At 34.8% G+C, this 16214-nt stretch overlaps 1 protein-coding gene across 1 annotated transcript in view; it reads left to right on the top strand.

Annotated features, from left to right (window-relative positions):
* The window catches only part of SPRED1 (sprouty related EVH1 domain containing 1), a 111639-nt gene that overhangs the window by 68981 nt on the left and 26444 nt on the right, over positions 1-16214 (top strand). The window contains exons 3-4 of the mRNA XM_043919254.1: positions 9235-9403; positions 11733-11782. Coding sequence (XP_043775189.1) covers positions 9235-9403; positions 11733-11782 — 219 coding nt within the window. The remainder of the gene's footprint in view (positions 1-9234; positions 9404-11732; positions 11783-16214) is intronic.

Below are 16214 nucleotides of genomic sequence, written 5' to 3'. Positions count from 1 at the left end.
GAGTTTTAAGCCAGCCTTTTCACTCTCCCCTTTCACTTTCCTCAAGAGGCTCTTTAGTTCCTCTTCACTTTCTGCCATGAGGGTGGTGTCATCTGCATGTCTGAGGTTATTGATATTTCTCCCGGCAGTCTGGATTCGAGCTTGTGCTTCATCCAGCCAGGCATTTGGCATGATGTACTCTGCATGTAAGTTGAATAAGCAGGGTGACAATATGCTGACTTGATACACTCCTTTCCCAATTTGGAACCAGTCCATTGTTCCATGTCCAGTTCTAACTGTTGCTTCTTGACCTGCATTCAGATTTCTCAGGAGGCAAGTAAGGTGGTCTGTAATTTCCATCTCTTTAAGAATTTTTCCACGGGTTGTGATCCACACAATCAAAGGCTTTGGTGTAGTCAATAAAGCAGAACTCTGTGATGTTTTTCTGTAACTCTGTTACTTTTTGATGATCCAACAGATGTTGGCTATTTGATCTCTGGTTCTTCTGCCTTTTCTAAACCCAGTTTGAACAGTTGTAAGTTCACGGTTCACGTACTGTTGAAGCCTTGCTTGGAGAATTTTCAGCATAACTTTGCTATTGTGTGAGATGAGTGCAATTATGTGGTTGTTTGAACATTCTTTGGCATTCCCTTTCTTTGGAATTGAAATGAAAGCTTACCTTTTCCACTCCTGTGGCCACTGCTGTGTTTTCTAAACTTGCTGGCATATTGAGTGCAGCATTTTCACAGCATCATCTTTTAGGATTTGAAATAGCTCACCTGGAATTTCATCACCTCCACTAGCTTTGTTCGTAGTGATGCTTGCTGAAGCCCACTGGACTTTGCATTTCAGGATGTACTTGGGTGTAATCTCAAAAATGACAGAATGATCTGTTTGTTTCCAAGGCAAACCATTCAGTATCACATTAATCCAAGTTTCTGCCCCAACCAATTATGCTGAAGAAACTGAAGTTGAATGATTCTATGAAGACCTACAAGACCTTCTGGAACTAACACCCAAAAAAGATGTCCTTTAAATCATATGGGACTAGAATGCAAAAGTAGGAAGTCAGGAGATACCTGGAGTAACAGGCAAATTTAGCCTTGGATTAGAAAATGAAGCAGGGCAAAGGCTAACAGACTTTTCATGAAATTGACATAATTTAAAAATACTGGCTCCTGCCCTTCTTTTTGTGGTAGCTGAATTGTTACTATTTGTGAAGAAACACTACCATTTTGCCTTCTGTTACTTTTTAGATTTTTTTCTAAAGTCCCATTCATCTCAGAACCCAACTTTAAACACAAATTTCTGTTAGTAGATAATTAGTAAAAATGTGTTGTTCGATAACAATATAGTTTCATATTTCATAGAATGCCTTGGTGTCCTTTATAAAGGGTTTTATATCATCCAGGTACAAAGTTTTTTATATCATCCAAAAAGCTAAAAGTCATAATAGGAGGCACCTTTTGAGTTACCAGTTATTGATTTTGTTTATCAAGTAATTTAACTTGAAAATAAAGTTTTTATTTCAGAAATGAAATGTTTTTCTTTGATTCAAAGATACTTCTTAAAGTTACCAAAATAATTTCTTTGTCTAGTTACCAACTATACTACATCTTAGATAATGCTTTCTGTAAACATGTAATTATTTACTTGTAAGGTAGCATATGTAATAAAGTTACATAGTAGTTTGAAAGTACATATTTATTTTTACTCTGCTTTCCCAAATTATTACTTGTTATTAGTGAGACAGAAATGTACTTATATCTATTTTTGGCTTGGTCTATTTTAAATGCTTCTGGCAAATAGTCCAGTAATTTGCTCTGTATTTCCCAAAATAACTTGAAATATATCTTCAGAAGTTTTAGTTATTTAGTGACTGTCAAACCCACCCACCCCCCTTTTTTTTTCTCTATAATATATCCTAGAATTTCTTTCAGAGAAAGGAAGAATGTTGGAGATTGTAATGTTTTCACTGTCTGTAGAATCAATCTGTTAACAAGCTCTTTAAGGTCCTGAGCACCTTTATTTATCATTCACACTCCTCCCCATCCTGTACTCAAAAAAGTAAATACTGACCTCTCAACCTTTATGGCAACTTTTCTATTATGGGCTGGTGGCATCACCTTGTGACTGATGACTAACGTCACCCTTGCTGCTAATGTGTATTGAAGATCTGTGTGTCAGATGCTATTTGAATACTTCGTGTATATTACCTCATTTAATTCTTAAGTCAGATGGGTAATGAAGGATGAAAACTGGAGGGGACCCAATTACTGTAAGCTTCAGAGCCCATGAGCTTAAAATTAATTTATATACCGACATCCCTATTATACTTTAATAGCATTTTTCTTCTTCGGAAGTATATGTGGATTGTTCTGTTTCTTCTGTATTTCATATTTTAATCATTTTACTTTGGAAATGTTTTGCTCATGTGAAGAATATCCATTGTCATTAACCATCTTTCTTCTTTTCCTTTCTCTTTTAACTCTTAGCCTGCTACTGTAAGAAAACCACTTCTCTTCCTTTTCTCTCTTCATCTATAATAGATTTTGATATATTTATGCTTACCGTAGGTTTGCTTTCCTTAAATTCAGAGTTCACCTATGCATCTGGTTGCTTTTTTAATAATACCTATTTAACCTTTTTAATAATACCTATTTAACCTTTCTAGAAGAAATAGAGTATTTGTTCTTTTTGTTATCAGTAGCTCAAAAGACCTTAAGATCTTATTAAAACAGTCATGTTCCAAAAGTATTTAGCTAGAAAAGACTTGTATATCTTAGCCAACTTAGATCTATTCAGATCTATATTAAAAATGCAAAGCTGTTATACCAAATACCCCTGTTTTTCTTCCTTCCTTAAAGTCCCTTTCCTAAAGCTGATCCAGTCAGTCTATTTGCAGTGATTAAGTTCTACTCAAACCTGATCGGGTCTATTCATATGTAAGAGTCTGAAATTTTCTCTCTCTTTTTTTTTTTGGAGGTGATCAGCATAAAAACATTTAAGTGCTTTGAATTTGTTGCTCTTTCTAGTTAAATTTTTTTCATTATGCTTTTTTATAGTTTATAGTAAATAATTATTTTTTCCGAATCCCAATAAACTTGTAGATGGTCAAGAGATCAAAAGTTATAGTGTTGATTTTAAAACTCTTTAATTTCTTCTTTGTTAACTAGCCACATTCTTAGTGGATCCATTAGGGGTTATTGATAACAAGTTAGTTTGCATATTCTTTTATAGTTATTCTTGTAAGTTACTCTTACATTTAATATTCACTTTGCAGTTGTTTATGCTCAGTATCTTTTCTGCTTGTTATTTAATATATAATCTGTCTTTATGGTAGAAACAGGGCAGGGCCAGTGATCTTGTTTCAGGTTTGTCTTATTAATACTTTCTAATTTATAAATCAAGCTCTGGGAGTTGGTGATGGATAGGGAAGCCCGGCGTGCGTCAGTCCATGGGGTTGTAAATAGTCGAACACGACTGAGCAGCTGAACTGGATGGAATTTATGAATGTCCTTCATGGCTACTGTGGAGGTCTGATGAAAGTCACATACTTCTAGAATGCCTTAACCCCAGAAAGAAGCATATTCAACTAAGAAGTAGCAAAGCTGTATTAACAATTTTAACAACTTGTTTATGGAGTATTTTATGGTTGTACTTTTAATGGCTTCTGGTAGTTGCTTTTTGGGTACTGTTCTTAAAATTATTCATTTCATTTTGTGTTAACTCTTCACGTAGAAAAAAATAAAAAGTTCTAAGAGTAAGTATAGGTCATGTATTCTGGGAGAGCTGTAACCACTTCAGGCCAGTAGAACGCCTGTTACTTTACTGGATAAGTAATTAATAGATATGGAGCTTCCCTGGTGGCTCAGCAATAAAGAATCCTCCTGCCAATGCAGGAGACACAAGTTCAATCCCTGGGTCAGGAAGAACCGTTTGGAGGAGGAAATGGTAACCCACTCCCATAGTCTTGCCTGGGAAATCTCATGGGACAGAGGAGCCTGGTGGGCCACAGCCCATGAGGTTGTAGAAGAGTTGGACACGACTTAGCTACTAAACAACAGTAACAATTAATAGGTATAACTCTCTATTGACCAGAAATAATTTATCTGGTCAGCTTACTTTTCCTGCAGCATAAATAATTCACCTGGCACCTTTGGATTGGTTGATTGTCATCCCTTGGCAAAAATGTAGTTGCCATTTTCTACAGTTTCTACAGTTCCAAACGCAAATGTGGTAAACATTGAACTCTGCTTCCTGTATGCCTATTACTGTTAATAATAATATGGTGATCTTACAATACAGAATTAATATAGTGAAAACTGCAATGAAGTAAAGGCAGAACACATTGTTCTGATGAAGTTGAGAAGTGGAAGTAGAAGATGGGAAGAATTCACTAATTTTTAAGAATCCTTTCAGCCCTTAAAATTATTTTTATTTTTCAAGAATGGAGATTTAGTATTGATGGTGGGTAAAAGCCTTTTGGGACATTCTTAACTACTTTCTCTTTTATACCTTTTTAATCTCATTGATCTTTTTTAAAAATTTGAGATAGATGGTTTTTATCCCTATTATTTAATAAAACTATTATTTATATTTCCTTAATGTTATAAGTGCATTTATTTTTTAAATGCTGAAGTCAGAAGCAAAACAATTTTTTAATATCTTGCATGACAAGAAATGTTTGTACTTCGGATATGGAGGCTTTGATAATTATGTAAATGCTGAGTGATGCAGAATGTTCTAGGAAGCATATTTTTTAAATTACTTCCAAAAATCATGAGTCAATTGTTGTGTCAATAGGTTACCTGCATTTTTCTTTTCTATGTTCCTAAATTCATAGTAGCAGCTACACTGCAGTAGCCTTTCCCTGTTTTTCATTCGCTGAATCCTGTCCAACTCTGCCACCCCATGGAGTGCAGCATGCCAGGCTTCTCTGTCCTTCACTATCTCCCAGAGTTTGCTTGTCCTAAATAACAGTTATTTTTATGGTATGCTAAATATATACTATGAACAGTATGATATATTTTATATCCTAATGTTACTTGGTAGGTAAAAATTAATGACATAAATTGACATCTACTTCAGAATTAGTTGGCATTTTGTTTTCGTACCCAGTTGGTATGGTGTGTAACCTCAATATTTATATGACTTTCAAGTGGAACACATTTTTGCATAAGTACTTGTGTGAGTCAAAGAGCTAGTTCATTATCTTTAACTATTTCCTGAGTGTATTTTAAAACTCATTTTAAAAACTTCTTTTTCTGTGTGTTTTGGGACCCTGTAAGAAATAGATGCTGTTTGTAAACCAGTGGTATAGGTGAGTATAGATCATGTTGAAAATTTTCTAGCAGATAATAGTTGGAAAAGAACTTTGGGAAGTTTTGGAAAAGAGTTAACAGCATTTTCATGTATTAAAAATTAATTCAGTGACATTTTCATGTAATAAAGACTATAGCACCACACTCAGGTTTTTATGTCCTTCTCTTTATTGACAATTGCAATTGAGCAGGTTTCCAAAATACATGTCTCTTTTCCACTGTTTATGAATTAATATGTTATTTTATGAATTAATATAAGTTAACTTATGAAGTAATAAATTAAGTAAATACATTGCAGTAATCCATAATACCAATTTTAACTTCTTGAACTCCAGAACTTAATTTAATTATGAATTTTATAATTATTATTATTGCAAAGTAGTTTTTGTGACAGTTTGTAAAATGCAAGTGCTAACACACTTTGCCTGTAAGCAAGCAGGACATTATTTTGTTTTATTTGTCATTTCTTGCAGAATTAACAAAACTTGCTATCAGAGATGATTTTTTCAGTGATATGCTGGTAAAAGTTTAACAATAAGCTTTTGTTGGGGGAATTGGTAGAGAGAGGCAGTGGTTTTTAGCTTAACATCAATATGAGATATAATAGAATCAATATAACATCACATCATTGCATATGGCGTTGTAAAGAAGTGATTAGTACTATACCAGTGTTTTTTCTTTTATTACCTGTGCTTTTGATGTCATGTCCAAGAAAATGTTGCCAAATCCAATGTCGTGGAGTTTTTGTCCTATGTTTTCTTTTAAGAGTTCTGTTGTTTTAGGTTTTCTTTAGGTCCTTAATCCATTATAAGTTAATTTTTGCATGTGGTATTAGATAAGTATGAAACTCCATTCTTCTGCATGTTAATAGCCAGTTTCCTAGGCCCATTTGTTGAAAAGACTTTTACTTCCTTCCATTGAACAGTCTTGTCACTGTTGTCAGATATTTTGATGTAGTTTCCTTTTTGTTAATTATTTTTGTCTTGAAAAGATGTTCAGTTCAGTTCAGTCACTCAGTTGTGTCCAACTCTTTGTGACCCCATGAACTGCAGCACGCCAGACTTCCCTGCCCATCACCAACTCCCGGAGCTTGCTCAAACTCAGGTCCATCAAGTTGGTGATACCATCCAACCAGCTCATCCTCTGCCATCTCCTTCTCCTCCTGCCTTCAGTATTTCCCAGCATCAAGGTCTTTTCCAATGAGTCAGTTCTTCACATCAGGTGGCCAGAGTATTGGAGTTTCAGCTTCAGCATCAGTCCTTACAGTGAACATTCAGGACTGATTTCCTTTAGGATGGACTGGTTTGATCTCCTTGCAGTCCAAGGGACTCTCAAGAGTCTTCTTCAACACCACAGTTCAAAAGCACCAGTTTTTCGGTGTTCAGCTTTCTTTACAGTCAGGCTCTCACATCCATACTTGACTACTGGAAAAACCATAGCTTTGACTACATGGACCTTTGTTTGCAAAGTAATGTCTCTGCTTTTTAACATGCTGTCTAGGTTGGTCATAGCTTTTCTTCCAAGGAGCAGGCATCTTTTAATTTCATGGCTGCAGTTACCATCTGCAGTGATTTTGGAGCCCCCCCCAAAAAAATAAAGTCTGTCACTGTTTCCGTTATTTCCCCATCTATTTGCCATGAAATGATGGGACCGGATGCCATGATCTTAGTTTTTTGAATGTTGCGTTTTAAGCCAACTTTTCACTCTCCCCTTTGACTTTCATGAGGTCCTTTAGTTGTTCTTCGCTTTCTGCCATAAGGGTGGTGTCATCTGTGTATCTGAGGTTATTGATATTTCTTCCAGCACTCTTGATTCCAGCTTGTGCTTCATCCAGCCCAGCATTTCACATTATGTACTTTGCATATAAATTAAATAAGCACGATGACAATATATAGCCTTGACGTACTCATTTCCCAATTTGGAACCAGTCTGTTGTTCCATGTCCATTTCTAACTGTTGCTTCTTGATCTGCCTACAGATTTCTCAGGAGGTCAAGTCAGGTGGTCTGGTATTCCCATCTCTTGAAGAATTTTCCATAGTTTGTTGTGATCTACACAGTCAAAGACTTTGGCGTAATCAATAAAGCAGATGTAGATATTTTTCTGGAATTTTTTTGGTTTTTCTATGATTAAAGGGATGTTGGCAGTTTGCTGTCTTAAATTTTGTTAAATGCTATTTCAGTTGAGAGCATTTGGACTTTTTCCCTTCATTCTGTTCACGTAGGATATTACTTTGATCAATTTTTATGTGTTTAATTGTCCTTGCATTTCAAGAATAAATCCAGTTTGGTCATAGTGTGTGTCGTCCTTCTTATATACTGCTGAGTTTGGTTTGCAAATGTTGAGGATTTTTTCATCAAGGATCTTTGCATCAAGGATTTTTGCATCCTTTATATTCATAAAGGATATTGGTACATAGTTGTCTTGTAGTGTCTTTGTTATCAGGGTAATGCTGTCCTCATAGAATGCATTAGGAAGATTTTACTCCAATCTTTTGATAAAGGTTGAGGTGCTGGTATTAGTTCTTTAAATGTTTGATATAATTCACCAGTGACATTAGGCCCAGGGTTTTTCTTTGTCACGAGCTGTTTGATTACTGATTCAGTCTACTTACTGGTTATGTATTTATTAAGATTTTCTTTTTGTTTCTTACTCGATCTGTCTTATTTTTCTAGTAATGTGTCCATTAAATCTAGGTTATCTGACTTGTTGGTGTAAGTTATTTACAGTACTCTCTCATAGTTCTTTTTATTTATGTAGAATTGATGTAATAATGTCTCCATTTTGATTCTGATTTCTCTTTTTCTTCTTAGTCCTTCTAGCTCAAGATTTGTCCATTATTAAAATCATTTTGAAGAGCCAACTTTTGGTTTCATTGATTTTTCTCTATTGTTTTTCTGGTCTCTTTCCTCTCATCTTCATTATCTCCTTTATTCTTTTTGCTAGGTTTGGGTTTAGTTTGTTCCTTAAATTTTAAAGTTATACGGTTGATTTAAGATTTTTCATTTTTTTTTAAATGCAATTGTTTACACCTATACATTTTCCCCTTAGTACTGCTTTCTTTGTTTCCTATAAGTTTTGGTATGTTGTAGCATTGTTTTCATCCTCTTTAAGTGTCTTATAACTTCCCTTATAGCTTCTTCTTTGATAAGTTGGTTGTTTAATTCTCAGAATATTTTGAATTTTCCAATTTTCCTTTTGTTATTGGTTTTTAACTGTATCTTAATTTGGTCAGAAGTACTTTGTATGATATCCATATTCTTTAATACAGTGAAATTAATTTGTGGCCTAACATATGGTGCATCCTGAAAAATGTCGCATGTGCATTTCAGAAAAACATGTGTTCTGTTACTGAATAGAGTGTTTCGTGTGTCTGTGTTTCGTATGTGTCTGGTCTAGTTGATGACGGTGTTAAATTCTCTATTTCTTGAAGGATAAGGTTCTTTCTACTCACCTTGGCTTTTGTAATTTGTATGCAAGCTGTGCCAGGAACATGTGCACAGCTGTCTGCCCTGTGGCTGGGAGTGGGTGTGAGGGTTGGTGCTGCTACTGTGCTAGTAGCTGAAATTGACCAAAATGAACTGCGGTTTACTGTCCATGTCTTTTCCTGAAAATTAAAAGCTTTCAACAGACTCTAAAGTTCCAACATAGTTACATCCGATAGATATTGCCAGGTGGTTTTGTCTAGGTAGGGAGACAGATACCTGGGGCTTCTTAAGAATTCTGCCATCTTTCCACAATCTTCTTTAATCCCATATTAATTTCTGTATCAAGTGACTTTGTGAGTAGATTAAGTAACAAGACCTCACATTAATGGAGGGATGCTTTTATTAAAATATAACAGCCCTTTTCTCAGCTAACTTTGTATTTAAGAGCTATGTTAGATTCATTTGATATATGTATAGTAATTTTTGGCATTTAACTTTTGGCAGGTGGTTTTGGAATGTATGCTTAAAAAAGACCTTATTTACAATAAGGTCACTCCAACATTTCACCACTGGAAGATTGATGACAAGAAATTTGGCCTTACCTTTCAAAGTCCTGCTGATGCTAGGGCTTTTGATAGAGGCATTCGGAGAGCTATAGAGGATATTTCTCAAGGTAGGTTGTTTTGACTGTTTCCTTAATTTATTAGTTACTTATAGTAGAAGTGACTTCAAGCAAGTCAGCTTTTATGATATGAGATCAGGTTTTAAAAGCTGATTGTAGGTGAAGATAAAATAATGGGCTCCTTAATCTGTTTTATATTTGTCATATCACAGTATATACATCAACGGCACACATCAGATAATTCTAAAGTTTTAAAATAAGGGCTCAAAAAGAGAGGAGCAGTCAAAACTTTCAAAATCCCGCATGTGTGTGTTACTCATATCCTTGTTTTGGTAATTATAAGCAGAAAATATATAATAATTAAATACATGTTGATTCTAGTTACTCTATGACAAAACCTTTCTTAAGTCTTCACCTGATTTCATTAATAAGGATTGGAGGAGACAGCAATGTATCCCTTTGTGTATCTTATGAGTCTGTTAGATTATAAACTAAAGCTTGCAAGTTTAAAAGGGAGGAAGAATATTTACATGTAAGACTGGCTTTTGCTTAATTAAACAAAGGAAATCACGTTAAAAATCATTTCTTTCCCCCAAAGAAGTCATAACTAAGATTTAATTTGTTTTTTTAATTAAGAAAGAAAATACCTCTGTTAGTAGAAACAACCTTCTTATACAAAGCAACTGAATGAAAATGTGTTGACAGCATTGTGACTTGTATATTTTGAAGATGGGACTTTAGTAAAAAAATTAGAAAACATGAACTAATTATGAGACAAGCCAGAAGCAAGAACATCAAAAAACTTAGCACAAATATGTGTTGTTAGTGAGTGAAACTGTAGTTAAATGATATTTTAGCTACTTTAAAAGACTAGAATTTGGTAAACAATTCTTGATTTCTGATTCAGAAAAAAATTCCATGAAACGATGGCAGTCATCTTATCCTTAGTACCAAAACCCATAAATTCTCCCTATATCAGTGTTCTTATTGTTGACTGAACATGTGAATCAACCTGGAAGGCTTTTGAAAAATAGAATAACTGGTCCTCACTCAAGACCACTTGAATCAAACTATTTGGGGAATAGAGCTGAGGCATTCTTTTTTTCTTTAAAGTTTCTGTGCATTTCAAATGTTATGAGGAATTATCAAATTATATATCATGAATTTAGGCAGGAGGTGGGGGAGGTGAATATGAATCTTTAGATTCTCCTGTAGTGGTTATGGTTCTTAAACTATTGCAAGAAACTTAAAAAAATATATGATGCCAAATGCCTCATCCAGCAGAGATTCTGATATCATTCGTTTGAGATTGTACCCTGGCATCAGTTTTTTTTTTTTTTTTTTAAGTTTCCCAGTTCTGATATTTACCTAGTGTGGAAGAAGCAGTACTTTAAAAAGAAAATTGTTATCCATGGCTGCTGGAATTCTGTGTTTTGAATTAATTTTATCCCCACACTCATACTCCCATAAGAGCATACTTCTTTCCCTAGGGTCGGATAGAATGGTCTATCTTTTTAAAAAAGTAATTAATAAGGAGACGCTCATAAACACCTTGCCAAATAGAGTAGATTACTCTATGAGTAGATTACAGCACTCAGCCTGTCTCATTGTTTTTGAACTTTTTAAAAAAATATACTTGGTAGCATTATTACCAGCCACTATTACAGATTTTAAAAATCACACTAAATATTGCTTACTTAGCCTTTTATGATAGTAAGAATAAACTATGCAGCCCTTTCCATAGGTCAACTTTCTCTTCAAGGGTAGCATATAAACTCAGGATACTTCGCTAAAATAAATTCTTCTTATTAATTTGTTGAAACTAAAGTCACTCTTGAATGCCATGAAAAGTTTTATAGCGTCATTGGTGCTCAAAAGTCAGTAACAACAAATGGCTGTTGATTATCAATAGCAGATTCAGGCTCATTTGTTTTCGTTCTTACTAAAGCAGCTAAAATCCTAGTTTGAGGTACTGAATACTGTTTCGTAGGTCAGGGTATTTAGAAAAATTGAGTAAATCATGTGGGTATCTCCTAAATAGCAGAGGAATGTGATGCATGTACTCTTCCTAGCAGTTTGATATTTCAGAGAAATCAAGGGGGGAGGGCTTAGTAGAGACAGTGCACTTTCACAGAACGCACCTCCTTAATAAGGAACTGGAGATTTACCTGTAGCTGAGGAAATCAGTCGCTTTATTCTCTGTTCTTCTAACAGAGGGGCAAGTATGAGTGGCCACCATCTGACTAGTTGCCGGGCAGTCCGTCCAGAATGATCTCTGATCAATCTTCTATAGTCTCTTAATGATATTATCAATTAGTCAGCAACTCGAAAATCTAAGACAAAAATTCTATGCTTAATCAACTTTTACTTGTTTTCTTAGGATGCCCATCATTTAAAAATGAAGCTGAAGGTACAGAAGACAATTTACAAGTAAGTAGTTTGACTTAAAAGGAATTTCAAAACCTGAAGGATGTGGTGGAAATCACTAGCCTTAATAAATAAACAATTCATATAAATTCTTAAGAAATTTTTAGATGCCATATTTGTCAGGAAATTTGTGTGTGTGTGTGTATGTATATATATACATTTTATATTTAGAGAGAGAGGTTGATTTTGTTCAGTTTTTTTATAATAGCATCAAAAAGTATAAAGATCCTAGCAATAAATCTAATAAAAGACGTGAAAGAGAAAACTTGTTAGGAAAGCCTAATTATAAAGACTGAAATTTTCACAATTAGAAGATTCAATTTTGTTTAAATTTCAATTTCCCCCAAAATTGATTTGTATGCAAACCCATTCAAAATCACAAAAATTTTTGTATAGAAATTTATGATGTGATTCTAAAATTTTTTTCTTTTCTTTTTGTAAATTAATTTATTGATTTTAATTGGAGGCCAATTACTTTACAGTATTGTAGTGGTTGCCATACATTCACATGAATCAGCAATGGGTGTACATGTGTCCCCCATCCTGAACCCCGCTCCCACCTCCCTCCTCATCCCATCCCTCAGGGTTGTCCCAGTGCACTGGCCCTGAGCGCCCTGTCTTGTGCATCGAACCTGGACTGGCGATCTGTTTCACATATGGTAATATACGTGTTTCAATGCTATTCTTTCAAATCATCCCACCCTCACTTTCTCCCACAGAGTCCAAAAGTCTGTTCTTTACATCTGTGTCTCTTGCTGTGATTTTGTTCAGTTTTATAAGGAATTGGCTCATTGGGTTGTGGGAGCTGGCAAGTCCAAAATCTACAGGGTAGGCAGATACGCAGGCATCTTGGAAATTCTGGCAAGAGTTGATGTTTTGATCTTGAGTCTGAAGACAGTCTCAAGGCAGATTTCCTTCCTCTTTGTGGAACCTCAGTCTACAAGTCTTTTCATAATAGGTCCCACCCACTTTTTGGAGTATAATCTCCTTTACTGAGTCTACTAGATTTAGATATTTGTCACATATGAAAATTACCTTCACAGTATTTAGGCTGATGTTTGCCCAAATCACTTGACACCATGGCTTAGTCAAGCTTACAAATAACATTAGCCATCACAGATATCCCGTTCCATACGTAAGGTACTTGTATTAAAAATTCATAGAAAAATAAGTGTGAAATGTTGATAAACTTGGACACCCTTTATCTCAGTAGGCAGTATAAATTAACATTCTTTAGTTACCAAATTATCAAAGATTTTAAAAGTTAATTTTACCCTTGACTGTGTCTTTCCATGAGGTTGACAGACTGACCCTCTGCTAGAGAAAATGTAGATTGGTAGATTGTTTTTAGAAAGCAGTTTGGTAATACATATTTAAAAGCCATAAAAATAGAAACATTCATGCCTATTGATCAAGTGAATGAATTTAAAGGGATAGAGATACACAGAAAAATTATATAAACAGATTTTTGAGCGTGTGTGAAATATTGATAATAAAAAATAATCTATCTAAATAGAATGGAAATAGTTGAATTAATTAAGGTATCTGTCATAAAACCTGTAAAAAATTTTATTATTTGTAATTTACTTGCAATGTATTGAGTAGTAAAAAACATAATTATATGGTGTTGTGATCCATCGTTACTCAACTAAAATGATAAATAATTTTGTTGGTTGCTTTTGGGATTCTGAGCTGTATGGTTTTCTTTTTAGTACTTTTAATATCCTAAAGTACTAGTACTTTTAGAATAATAGAGAAAAAAATTTATATGTATACCTTATATAAATAATTTTTCATATAATTATAAAAGTAGAAATCACCTAAAGATGTGACAGACTGTTTTATGTACATTTACTATCAGAAAATAAGAATGGTTTTCATTTTGAAAATGGGAGAAGTGTAGCAAAGTTCAAAAAATAAAACATAAGTATGCTGCCATTCATGATAACCATCATACATATTTTTAAATATAGCCTTTGAGTGTTTTTCCATACAAGTTAATGGGTACACATGTGTTACTATATCATTGTACTATAGATTTTTTCCATAACTTCACTTAAATAGAGAATATTTTTATATACCCTTAGTGTTTCAAGTTTACGATTTTCAATCTTTTTGTGTCTGTAGTTTGCTTTCAGTGGATGTATCCTAACACATTATATTTATTATACATTTAAGAGTTCTTATTTGTGTTTTAATATATGAATCTACACTTGATCTTAGCCAAAAGGCCGAGAAGCGATAATATATGAATCTATTTATTTTATTGATAGCTAGTTATTTTTATAAATAGTGAATTTTAGTTAATTAGGTGTAAGTAAGTAATAAAATACAAAATAAATATATTTTTTAGTTAATTGTTTTCCAAAGTTCTGTTTTGTTCCGGTATCAACAAAAATAATGCTGGACTGGATGAAAGTTAGAACCAGACATGAAACAACAGACTGGTTCAAAATGGGGAAAGGAGTACATCATGCCGAATGCCAGGCTGGATGAATCACAACCTGGAATCTCAATTGCCAGTAGAAATATCTGCAGCCTCAGATATGCAGATGATACCAATTAATGGCAGAAAGTGAAAGGAACTTAAAGAGCCTCTTGATGGAGGTGAAAGAGGAGAATGTAAAAGCTGGCTTAAAACTCAACATTCAAAAAACTAAGATCATGGCATCCAGTCCTGTCACTTCTTGGCAAATAGATGGGGAAAACGTGAAAAACAGTGTCGGATTTCATTTGCTTATGATCCAAAATCAATGTGGACAGTGACTGAAGCCATGAAATTAAAAGACAGTTGCTCCTTGGAAGAAAAGCTATGACCAACTTAGCATATTAAAAAGCAGAGACATTGCTTTGCTGACAAAGGTCTGTATAGTCAAAGCTGTGGTTTTTCCAGTAGTCATGTATGGATGTTGAACCATAAAGAAGGCTGAGTGCTGAAGAATTGATGCTTTCGAACTGTGGTGCTAGAGAAGATTCTTGAGAGTCCCTTGGACTGCATGGAGATCGATCAGTCAGTCTTGAAGGAAATCAGTCTGAATATTCATTGGAAGGACTGAAGCTGAAGCTCCAATACTTTGGCCACCTGCTGTGAAGAACTGACTCATTGAGAAGATCCTGATGCTGGGAAAAATTGAGGGCAAGAGGAGAAGGGGATGACAGAAGATGATGTGGTTGGATGGCATCACTGACTCAATGGACATGAGTTTACACAGACTTGGAGACAGTGATGGGTAGAGAAGCCTGGTGTGCTGCAGTTCATGGGGTCACAAAGAATCGGACACGACTTAGCAACTGAACAACAGCCACAGCAATCAAAGAAAATATTGGGCTGGAAATGGGGAAGCATTTTCTGAATTGCTCCCTATGAAGAGAGTGAATTTAATTAAAATTCATCTATTAAAGGATTTTTTTTTTTAACATTCTGCTTTGGTTTTGCTTCGTTTCTACATATGACATTGTGTAGAGGAATAACTTCTGCAGGATTTGTTGGCAGACTTTGTACATATCACAGTCAATGGTTTTGTAAAAACCATTGTCTTATTTTCATAATCTTATTTCCTTCTAGTGCCACATATGTCAAGTCTTTGAATGTAGTAGTAAAATGGGCAAGATATGAATGAGGAATAATAAATTTATCACAGAGGCAAAAAAAAAAATAGTGAAAATTTAGAAATAGAAAGGGATCCAGGGGATCTTCTCAACCCAGGGATGGAACTCAGGTCTCCTACATTGTAGACAGACACTTTACCCTCTGAGCCACCAGGGAAGCCTAGAAATAGAAAGGAGGAGCCTAGTGAAGAGAATTATGTATAACCAAAGCAAGAAGAGTAGTTATTCTGTTGCTGGCTTCTTGGAATCTCTGCTTCATAGTAAAGTCTCTCGATTGCCCCCAGTGCAGCAGGTTACACAGGCACCCCTGAAACAGTTATTTATATTTTATCTTCATTAGACCCTTAAGCACTTGCTTGGTTTTTATTTTCATAGTAAAGTAGAAAATGTGCATTGTCACTAGAGACTGTAAAATAGGCTTCCACTTAAATATAATTTTACAAAGAGCAATTTTTATGTCAAATTTTAATTCTTGGTTTTTACTTACTTTGATGTTTTTAAAATAGATTCTTAAATTATATTCGTTTTGGTGGAATCTGATTCTTCTCCCTTTGAGAAGGCGCTGTACTTGGTGGGTTGTTACTTAACAAAAAGCATATGGTAGGAATGACAAGAGGATGACTTCCAGAGGTAGGCCATAGGAGATGTTGCAGCAGCTTTCTGGCTCTGTCAGTTCCATCCTGGAGGATGCTACCTGTCATGTCTCTGGGGACACTCAAGCAACTCTGGAGATGTTCTTGTGGTGAGGACCTGAAGCTTTGTGACAATAAACATGTTCATGAGCCATCTTGGATGCAGGTCATTCACCCCCAAATGAGACTTCAGA

Source organism: Cervus elaphus, chromosome 12 (genome assembly GCF_910594005.1).
Source record: "Cervus elaphus chromosome 12, mCerEla1.1, whole genome shotgun sequence".
Lineage (NCBI taxonomy): Eukaryota > Metazoa > Chordata > Mammalia > Artiodactyla > Cervidae > Cervus > Cervus elaphus.
This window is presented reverse-complemented; position numbering and strand designations above follow the sequence as displayed.